This window comes from Peromyscus californicus, unplaced genomic scaffold, assembly GCF_007827085.1.
Source record: "Peromyscus californicus insignis strain IS unplaced genomic scaffold, ASM782708v3 Scaffold_15__1_contigs__length_86483966, whole genome shotgun sequence".
Taxonomy (NCBI): domain Eukaryota; kingdom Metazoa; phylum Chordata; class Mammalia; order Rodentia; family Cricetidae; genus Peromyscus; species Peromyscus californicus.
Window position 1 is genome coordinate 79,275,518 of NW_026294447.1, and position 11,490 is coordinate 79,287,007.

Here is an 11,490-nt window from a genome sequence, read left to right on the forward strand (position 1 = left end):
TATCTGGGAGCCCTGAGGTGTAGATCTGGACAATCAATGGGGAACAAAATGACAGTGATCCCTTTCTGACATGCTTGCCTGCAGGAAGTAGGCTGGAGCTCTGACCAGGTATGGCTGGTGGAGCTCAGTGGTCACGTGAGTGTGAGCCAGTGGCTGTTCACTAAGCCGTGGCCCTTCCTGTCCTGGGAGAGACAAAAGATGCCTCAGTAGTCAGCCTGTGCTGTGGCTATCCTCTGGGTTGCCTGTGGTTCTGGGCTCTGCAGGGCTGAGCTTCTCAGACCTTGGAGGACTAGTCAGCAGCATGTGAAATGCTCTGCCAGGATGATGTACCTCAGAGGAAGAGCCTTGAAAACAGATGGGTAGATTCATTCCAGCATGTAGACCTTTGAACCAGTGAAATCCAGTACCAAATCAATGTTTGGAAAACCTAACTAGACACAGCTGGATTTCAACCCCGGGATCAGTGGCTGATGAGTCAATGTCATTAAACATTTTCATTTGGAACCTGAGCACAAGTTTAGACCTGTCACTGTGGCCTTATTTATTGTTTTTGCCTTATTATTATTATTACCATTATCATTATTATTACCGACAGGCTTTCACTATGTAGACCTGCCTGGCCTTGGACACTTCTGACCTTCCTGCTGGTGTGAGCCACCATACCCCCCGTCTCCTTTTTCCTTCATTGACCTCTGCTCCTCTTGGACTTGCTTCTCCTCTAGTAAACCATCTCTCTTGTTTCTCTTCAGAACTTTATGACCTCTCCTCCCCTTTATCTGTCTTTTAAAAATATTTTTAAATTTTATTTTATTACTTGGTGTGTATAAATGTTTGCATGCATGAACACATGTCTGTGTGCCACATGCATACGTGGTGCCCACAGAGGCCAGAAGAAGGTGTCAGTTCCCTAACTGGAGTTAGAGATGGTTGGGAGACAACATGTGGATGGTGAGAATTGAACCTGGGTCCTCTGGGAGTACAATCAGCTGCTGTGGATATTGCTCTGTATGCTGTGAATGTGTTGCTCTGATTGGTTAATAAATAAAATGCTGACTGGCCAGTAGCCAGGCAGGAAGTATAGGTGGGATAAAGAGAGAGGAGAATTCTGGGAACAGGAAGGCTGCCGCCGCCGCCGCCGCCATGAGAAGCAAGATATAAAGATACCGGTAAGCCACAAACCACGTGGCAAGGTATAGATTTATAGAAATGGGTTAATTTAAGATGTAAGATCTAGCTAGCAAGAAGCCTGAGCCATTAGGCCATACAGTTTAATTAATATAAGCCTCTGTGTGTTTTCTTGGGTCCAAGCATTTGCAGGACTGGCGGGTAAGAGAGATTTGTCCTGACCACGGGCCAGGTGGAACACAGAAATCTTCAACTACAATCAGTACTTTTAACTACTGAGTCATCTCTCTCCTTTATCTGTCTTAAAATACAGCTAACTTATTTATCTATCTATCTATCTATTTATTATCTATCTATCTATCTATCTATCTATCTATCTATCTATCTATCTATCTATCTACTTATTTATTTGAGACAGAGTTTCTCTACATAGTCCTGGCTGTCCTGGAACTCATTATGTAGACCAGGCTAGCCTTGAACTCACAAAGATCTGCCTGCCTCTGCCACCTAAGAGCTGGGATTAAAGACGTGCACCTTTTTAATCTTTGCTCTTCCTCTGGATTCTCCCCTTCTATTTTTCCCACCAGCACAAATAAGATCAGAAACCAAATCAGGCCTGTGAACGAACATGCCTGTGAGCCACACACCTGAAAGGAAGCCATCTAAGGCTAAAGCATTGCCCCTTTCTGACCGAAATCTCCAAATCCATCATTCCTGTATTTAGGAGTTAGGGAAATATAAAGGCTCACGCAGTTTTAATGTTGGTAAACTATTTCAAACATACAGTGCCATTGTATTTTGTCTTAAAGGGCTTTTAAACATTAAGATATACTATTAAGGAATAGGTTTGAAAGGCTTCATTTTATTCTCTAGTAATACATAACTTATATTCACAGTAACTTAATATCACGAGTGTTTAAAATCAAGATAAGTTATTTTAAGTATTACTTTTGATCCCCTTCTCATTAGCTGAGAAATATTCAAAACAAAATTTTCATAAAAGAAACTTCATTGCAAGAAATGAAGACCGAGTTAGAGAGTTACAGAGAAAGTAATGCCCAGCAGTCGCTACAGATAACGTCCCTGAGAGAGGACGTCAAGAACCTCCAAGACCTTATTGCTTCTCTAATGAAAGTTAAGATTTTGCAAAACACAAATTCTCAGAATATTGAAAGAGGCAACTGGGACCTAACTGAGCGAGTTACAGACCTCGAGAACCGCCTAAGGTAAGATTTCCTGGTCTGTTTTCTAACATATTTTACCTTATGTTTTCAAGTCATATATACACCTATAGTCCTGATCAGATTTGGGGGTGTGCTGGTTAGATTTTTTTTTTCCTAACTTGATACAAGAGTATCATAATTTTGGAAAAGGGAGCAGCTGTTGCACAGAGAAACCGTGTCAGAAATATATATGTATTTAGTCATATTGAAAACTGGTCGATCTGGTTTCATTGCCTTGTTGACCACCGCTTTCCTACACAGAGAGCATCTGGTGGAGAGAGAGAGGACAGGGAGAAAGACAGAGCTGGAGAAAAGGTGGCCTTGCTCCAGCAGATTCTCTCCTTGTCCGAATCTGAAAGGACCAGAAGATTCCTTGGATATTTTCCCCGTGAAGGTGAGAATGAGCTGATTGTTGCCCCAGGAGAAAAGGATGCGTTTGGGGTAGGGTGCCAGTTCTCTTGTGAATGGAAAATCCAAAGAAGCATGGTAGACCAGAGGTCAGTGGTGGAGGGTCTGCACGGAGGACCGGAAGGTGATTTTACAGAAAGATTAGGAGGAGAGGAATGGAGCCGAGAAACAACTAGCGGGGAGAGAAGAAGAGGAAGTGAGATGTTGGAGCGGTCCACTTCTTGTTACTGACTGAATACACTGGGCTCCGTGTCTCCGGATGCTGAGGACCAGACACCCGAAACACAAGCTAAGGTGTTGTGGGGTCATCAGCTTTGGTCATTGACAAGGGCATTATGGATTCCAGGAAGAAGCGCACATGAAAGAGAAGGGGAGGCCGATCTTTGTCAAGAGAGCTGTGAAAGTTTACTGTGAGCTCCTTCGACCATCACAGTTGATTACACAATTGGAATGTAAAACAAGGACCTGTGTGACCCAGTTAATGTGAGGGATCCCAGTAGAAAAAAGTCAAGGACCAAAGAGATGGTCCAGCAGTTAAGAATACTTACTGTGCAAGCACTGGGGCCAGACTCTGGGGATCCTAACACCTGTGTAACCAGCCGGGCTTGGCCAGGCATGCCTGTATCCCCAGCACCGAAGGGACCAGGACAGGATGATCTCTGTGGTTTTCTGGCTGCCCGGTTCAGCAGAGACCTTCCTCAAAGAATAAAGCAGAGTGATGGAGAGGGACACCTGACACCTTCCTCTGACCTCTGTACCTTCCCTTGAGGGCACAGGTATAGCACTAATCTAATTGGTCTTATTAGTAACCGGGAGCCAGATATCAGGGTAAATGCTGAAAGATTAGCGAGGCAAAACAACAAGCTACAGCCACCTCTCACCTCACCAACTTCTCAGCCAAAAAAGAGCAGTTTCTGTCTCCTCTGCCTTATATTCCTTTCTCCGCCATATCACTTCCTGTCTCAATCTTCCTAGTGCTGGGATTAAAGGCGTGTGTGCTTCCCAAGTACTGGGAGCAAAGGCATGAGATCCTGAGGGCTAGGATTGAAGGTGTGTGCCACCACTGCCTGGCCTTTATGTTTAATCTAGTGGCTTGTTCTGTTCTCTGATCTTCAGGCAAATATTTGTTAGAGTATGAACAAATTATCACATTTCCCCTTTTTTGTCTAAAATAATAAAAGGTTATAACTAATATAAGAAAAGCTATATACAATAACTATATTCAATATATACAGGCAATAATTACATCAATAATGTCTAGTCCATTAACACTTGACAAATTTAGAGAAAACATTCCATTATTTATCCTATTTTGGTGTGTCCAAAGTGTTTTACCTAATTCACTTTTTATCCTAGCTTGTTTTACCAACCAAAAATTATCTTCTGATGTCATTCAAACTTATACACTTTACACCTCTTTAGTGAGTTTCTTTTCTGAATTTGTTAACAAAGAAAACTATAACTATGACTATCTGGTCTTCAACTCCCTCAGAGACCCGAGAAGGAAATAATATTAACTGAGTAAGCAGGAAGTTCAAGCAAGGGACTTCCAAAAAATGTGAGAAATGACAGAAACAGCTGGCTTCCTGGACAGCCACCCAAGGTTCCTCTGCAACACTGAGGCATCCATTTTCAGCCTACAGGTCTAGCATATCCAACAGACTTATCTGTAGCCAGAAGTTTTCCTGTGTCCTGGCCTGCTGGTGGTCAGGACAAATCTTTCCCACTCATATCCCCCAAGTAAACACACAGAGGCTTATATTAATTATAATTGCATGGCCATGGCTCAAGTCTTTTGCTAGCTAGCTCTTATATCTTAAATTAGCCCATAACTATTAATCTATGTATTGCCACATGTTCTATGGCTTTACCTGTGTCCCATTACATGTTGCTCCTTGGGCAGCTCACTGGCATCTCTCCCCACCTTCTTCCTAGCTCTCTCTTTGAATTTTTCACCTGCCTCTAAGCTGCCTTGCCATACGCCAAACGGCTTTATTTATCAACCAATCAGAGCAACATATATTCGTAGGATACAAAATGACATTCCCCCATCACTTATCTGTGAAGCAAAATTTTCTGAAGGGCTGTCCTACCCTGTCTTGGCAAAGTTCAGCAATCTTTTTGTGTCCTGCTTGTCCCATTTGGACAGCATGCTGTCAACAGTTGACATTTTCTTGCCCAATGGCTAACTTTTGCCACAAAGAAAGTAAACTCCATCTTCTCTGAAGTGCAGCCAGGAGCAGACATGTCTCATTGTCATTAAAAAAAAAAAAAGAACCTATGTTATTAAAACATCCTAAATGCCATATTCTGTAGATCTCTGAAGTGTTTAAAGACCACCTGTCTATCTTAAATATATCTGTTTGACCTTGAAAACATACCTAATATGACTACAAGTTCAATTGTAATAGGTGACTAACAACTAACCTGTTTTTCTTTATTATCCTAAATAGTTGGTAATAATAACTTTCAAGGACTAGAAATTTGCATTACATTGTTAAATGAGTTGCATACGTACAATACCTTGAACAAGAGTAGAAATGTATGTACAGTATGTTCTAACAAAATTATTCTCAAATTTGTATCAATATACAAAATTTGTATACAATATACAAAATCCATTCGGATGTAAAATATTTAAAACTAATAGTTGCTTTTTAAAAGTAGATTCAATAATCTACTCTTTTTTTTTTCAAGACAGAGTTTCTCTGTGAAGTTTTGGTGCCTGTCCTGGATCTCGATCTGTAGACCAGGCTGGCCTCGAACTCACAGAGATCCGCCTGGCTCTGTCTCCTGAGTGCTGGGATTAAAGGCGTGCGCCACCACCGCCCGGCTAATCTACCCTTTTTATCCTATCACACGGCACACACACACAGCTGTGTACATCTGCATAGTCATGTGTGTATAGTGCGCACACACATTCAGCCACTACTTTCAAAATAATTTCGATTTTTATCTGCATCTCAAGTAATTGGTTTTAACACTTACCCCCTTTGAGCTTTTGTTACGAATCTCTCATTTCTTAAAAAAAATAAATAAATAAAAATCTCCAAGAATTGGGATTCACGAAGTTCTGGCTTTTCTTCCCTGTAGGTTTTTAGTGATACAAATTCATTATTACTTCCATTTTTGTCATTGTTTTCCCTATTCCCCCAGTTTCACCTAACAACAACAGCAACCCCCACCCGACCCCAGCAACTGAACTTGCTGACTCAGCGAGTACCCCTCCCTCACGGGAGGAGCTTAGCAGGGCCAGCGACATGGCTCAGCTGGTAAAATCTCTTGCTAAAAATGTCCAATTACTGTCGTTCCGTCCTCAGATCTGATGGTGGAAGGAGAGAATCAACTCCCAGAAGTTGTCCTCTGACCTCCAAACTTGTACTGTGTCAACGTGTCCTGTTTGCATTCACACACACCATATATACACAACAATACATGTTGTTTGATTAGAAAACACTCAGGGTTATCTTTTTTTTTTCTTGTCATAATTACAATAGAAATAGGTCAGGAGGAAGAGCTATGACTTCGTTCGTTTACATTATCGATATATTCGATAAGTATGGCTTTTTTTTTTTCTTGCAGTATCAGGAGTTGGTTTTAGGGCCTCTAGAGTGTTAGGCAAGGACTCTTCCACTGAGCTATAGTTTCAGCCCTACTTGAGTATAATTCTTTATGAAAACACCCGTTTCTTTAACAGCTCTTTACATAACGGCTTCTGTATTCATTCACCCTCGCCTGAATCAGTTGTTTCATTAGGCGTTAGAAAATGATGGTCTCCAGCGGGGCATGGTGGCGTGCAGCTAGCTGTAATCCCAGCCCTAGAGAAAGCTGAGCTGTGGGTTCTCCAGTTTGAAGCTAGCTTGAACTACACAAAACCTTCTCTCAAAAAACCGAGAAGAGCCAGTGTGCCGGCTCACGGGTAAAAGCACCTTTTGTGGGAGTCTGATGACTCGGGCTTGGTTCCTGGAACCATGTGATAGAACAAGAGAAGTGACTCCTGCAAGTTGTCCTCTGATCTCCGTGGGTACCATGGTATATGCCCCCTCTCTCATAATGATAAATAAAATAATTAAAAATAATAAAATAAAATGACAGCTTTTGAATTCTTTCTACGGTTGAGCTCGAATGCTCTGTAGAGTTTGTCCTTGTCAGCAAGGGCTTTTGGACTGGCTGTTTCAATTCCCACTTCTTGCTACTATCAGCCCTTCTTTTAAATCTATGCCTTGTTTCTTATGTGACTCTAATGTTTCTTTTTCTTTGTTTTTTTTTTTTTTTTTTTTTCCCCAAGATGGGGTTTCTTTTTGTAGCCCTGGGGGTTTCTTTTTGTAGCCCTGGCTATCCTGGAACTCCCTCTATAGACCAGACTGGCCTCAAATTCATGACTCTCAATGTTTCTAATTAAGGGTCTTTTCTCCTAAGGTTTTGTGTTATTACTGTATTCATAGTTCATTGAGTTTCAGACGGGAAGTTTAATCCCTGTGTTGCTACATTTAGGACAATGGTGAAGCCTCCAACTTTGAGAGAGACATTATTTACTCTGAAGGACCAATTGATGAGCAAGACATTGGGGGTAAATGTCCACACGAATTGACCCACAAAGAAAAATTAACATCTGAGTTCGACAGACCTCCATATTCCTGCAGCTGGGAAACCACACCTGAGCAAGCCCATCACCAGGATTTCCTTGGTCAGTTGGCTACTCTACTGAGTGACAGCATTGGCCCCATACTAGCCACAGAGGAAGCAGTGAAAGAGAGGATCCAGGAAATGGGTGCAAATGAACAGTTGTGGAAATCTGTAAGTGTACTGGCAAAAAAGTTATTCTTTCCAATTTAATGAATGTGCTTTTGTGTGTTTGCACCTATGCACGTGAATATGCATGCATATGTGTGTTGATGCATGTGGAAGCCAGAGGTTGCCCCTGGGTGTGTTCCCTGGAGCTCACTGATTTGGCCACTCTGGCTGGCCAGTGGGCTCTAGGCATCTGCCGGCCTCTAGCGCTTGGATTACAGATGTGCACCAAGCTGTTTAATGAGTGGTGAGTATTCTAACTTGGGTTCTAATGTTGGCACAGCAAACACTTTACCATCTGAGCATTTCCTCCCTTCCCCAATTTTATTAATTTAATATGTAGATTTTGATATTAGCCAGTTAGTAAGATCTTTGGTCTCACTGCAATTTTTTTAAAGATTTGTTTTTATTATTTTTTTTATGTCTATGTGTGCATGTCTATGTGAATGTATGCTACTTGTGTGCATGCCCAGGGAGACCAGATGAGGACCTCAGATCCTTTAGAGATAGAGTTATGAGTAATTATCAGCTGCCTGACTGTGAGGGATCTCTGTGACCACCACAGCCAGCAGAGCAATGGTCCTCAGGAAGCAAGAAGGTAGTTCAGTTCAACATGACTCGGTAGCCAGTGTTGGTTCAAACTTTGAGAGTCTGACCCCAGGTAATTTATTTTAAGCATATTTAAGCACAGCACAATTTGGTGAAAACTTTTTTCTGGTGATAAATAACTCAATCCCTTGTGCACAATAAACCTTAAGACATGACGACATCAAAACTTTGCAAAGTACATGTGACATTTTTCATAAAGATGGATTCTATAGATTGATTACATGTAACATCTTTCATAAAGATAGGTTCTATAGATTGATAAACTCACAATAAGGGTCTGGGGATGGATCTGGGGTAGTTGTCTTGGCCACACAGATAAATCAAAAGTCACCAGGCTATTAATCACATCCACTCCCAGGCTTCTGGGTAGAAAAGATACTACATTTCTCCCTTTGAAGAAACAACCCTGTGTGTTTAACATTCCTGGTTCCCCTAGTACTTATCTGTGAGTACAAGAACTTCTGAGCCAGCCGGGTGGCAGTGGTGCACGCCTTTAATCCCAGCACTCAGGAAGCAGAGGCAGGTGGATCTCTGTGAGTTTGAGACCAGGCTGGTCTACAGAGTGAGTTCCAGGACAGCCAGGGCTGTTACACAGAGAAACCTTGTCTTGAAAAACCAAAATCAAAACAAAACAACAACAAACAAACAAGCAAAAAACCCTCTGTGCCTCCCACATCTGACCTGGGTGTTGGATGCTGAGCCATCTCTCCAGCTCTTCATTGTCATTTTGATTGCATTTTTATTACTAAGTGGAAGAAGAGAACAGGCTGTCCTTAACTGTGTTGGAGACATGATGGCTCGGTTAGAGCACAGAGCCCTCCTATGACCCCAAGCTCCACCATCTGTCAGTTGTGTGTTCTTGGGCAAGTTACTTACCTTCCCTGTGCCTTAGTTCCATTTGTAAATTGAAGTGAAGAGCTGACATTCCTACTGTCAGTAGGGTTGCAGAGATTAAATGGGTTAATAGATGATAAATGCTTAGTGTAATTCAGCATACGATCAATACACATTAATTTAACAGTACTGTGTTACCTGGACATGACAGCACATGCCTATAATCCCAGGTTTTGAGAAGCTGAGTGTAAGATTGTGAGTTCCAGGGCAGCCTGGTCTACACAGCAAGACAAAGAACAGCAACAAAATCGTTATGCAACTTTATTTCCCACTATGAATACATCTTATCTTTGTGTATCACGGTTTTCTACTTATTTCTTAAAACAATAAATATATCCAGATGTATGATCCACAACTATAATACTAGTACTTGGGAAGCTGAGGCAGGAGAAATGCTGTGAGTTCAAGATTGTCCTGGTTGACAGAATAAGAATCTGTTTCAGAACTCCAAACAACCAATGCTGTAGAGATGGCTTAGTGATTAAGAGTACTTGCTGCTCTTGCAGAGGACCTAGGTTCAATTCTCAGCACCCATATGGTGGCTCACAACCATCTGTAACTCCAGTTCCAAGAGATCTGATACCTCTTCTGGTCTCTTTGGACACTGGCCATATGTGATGCATAGACATACATATAGCAAAACACCCATACACACAACAAAAAAGTACATGTCAAATCTACTCAGTGTCCCTTCAGTGTCTATAGAAATAGAACTTGTAGGTAGTTGGGAATAACGTGGGAAGCCTGGAGCACCGGAAATGTTTATTTAATGTCGTGTCTTGCAGAAATCGGAAGCCCTGCAGCAGGAAATTCAGACGCTCACTAAGAGACTGGAGCAGCTGTACCACCTCTATGAAGAAGCTGCCGAAAGGTCACCCCAAACTGAAGAAAGTTATATGGGACAGAAGAGACCCTTGCAACATCTGGAAGAAAAGGGTGCTGTTAGCTCCCCTCTGAGGAGTGTAGACATGGGCAGGAAGAAGGTAAGAGGTTCCTGAGGGCGGCGAGGTTCTCTGAGAATGGGCACATTTTGTTTTACGTTTTACGTTATCAATAGCTTTAACATTATTGAAGTTGCTTATGCAATTTATATATTTCTGTTTTTGGTGTGTGTGCATGTATGTATGTGTGTGTTAGCATCATATTGTATCGCCCTGGCTGTACTCAAACTCACAGCATCCCCACCTCAGCCTCCCAAGCGCTGGGATCACATGTGTGCACCACATCTGGTGCATACTTTTCTTGAGAATGGGAAAGGGGGGATTTGCTTCAAAGCCTTATTGCTTTCGATTTTCTAAAAAAAACCTCTCGTCTTTCCTTATTTTTTTTTAATCTATTGTGCATATATTGGATAAGTATTATGATGGCACTTGTTAATATGAATCTTACTTTTAATGTTTTTTTTGGAGGGGAGGGGACAGGGTTTAGTTTAACAATATAATATAGCCCAGGCTAGACCAAAACTCTCAATGTAACCAAGGCTAACCTTACATTTATAGTTCCTCTGCCTCTGTCTTCATAGTCTAGCTAAGATTAGAGACATGTACCAACTCCCCTGGCTAATACATATCTCAATCCACTTTTAAATGGGATGAACAGGAAATGCACTTAAAGGAGTGGTTCTCTAGTGGAGGGGCCACTGATGACATTCCTTAATCATCCTTGTGTAAGCCATTGACCTCTCTGCTTCCTGATTCCATGTTTCTGTGCGGGAAGAGGCAAACCAAAAGGGTAGGAATGGCTACAGTTTATTTCCAGGAGTTTCTGTTTCCATTTCAATGCCTTTGCACAGAATTTATGTGCCGTACCCTACCCTGTGCCACACTCTTCTAGAACGGTATGGCTCAGTGCAGTCTCGCTTATTCACTCACCACTGATGGAGCCGGTCTTTCGGCCCGTTCATCCATCAGTATGTGTTTGTCGTTTCCTTTGACTTGCTGGGAATCAGAATCTTACCATGTGGCCTTGGCTGATCTGGAACTTGCTACACAGACCAGGTTGGCTGCAGATGCATAGAGATCCACCTACCTCTGCCTTCCAAGTGCTGGGACCATACAGTATTTTTTTTTAAGTAATTTTTTTTGTTTGTTTTAAAAAACAAAAAAACCCCTCTCATTGGGGCTGAAGAGATGGCTCAACAGTTCAGAGCAGTTGTTGATTTTGCAGAGGACCTGGGTTTGATTCCCAGCATCCACATCATGGCTCACAACTATCCAGTTCTAGGGGATTCAATACCTTATCCTGGCCTCCTCAAGTACCAGGCATGTATATGGTACACACACATGAATGTAAACAAAATACCCCGTCATTCTGAAATAACATTCGTTTTTGCCTTTTGAGACAGGGTCTCACTATGTAGCTTGATATGGAGACCAGGCTCGCCTCAAACTCAGAGGTCTGCCTGCCTCGGTAGCCATTAACGTCACGTGGCACCATGCCA

General features: G+C 42.1%; 1 protein-coding gene across 1 annotated transcript in view; it reads left to right on the forward strand.

The window, feature by feature from the left end:
- LOC128110576 (coiled-coil domain-containing protein 170-like) overlaps positions 1-11,490 on the forward strand; it is a 39,705-nt gene that overhangs the window by 18,936 nt on the left and 9,279 nt on the right. The window contains exons 3-6 of the mRNA XM_052738242.1: positions 2,095-2,351; positions 2,610-2,742; positions 7,251-7,553; positions 9,836-10,033. Of these exons, the coding sequence (XP_052594202.1) occupies positions 2,095-2,351; positions 2,610-2,742; positions 7,251-7,553; positions 9,836-10,033 (891 nt within the window). The remainder of the gene's footprint in view (positions 1-2,094; positions 2,352-2,609; positions 2,743-7,250; positions 7,554-9,835; positions 10,034-11,490) is intronic.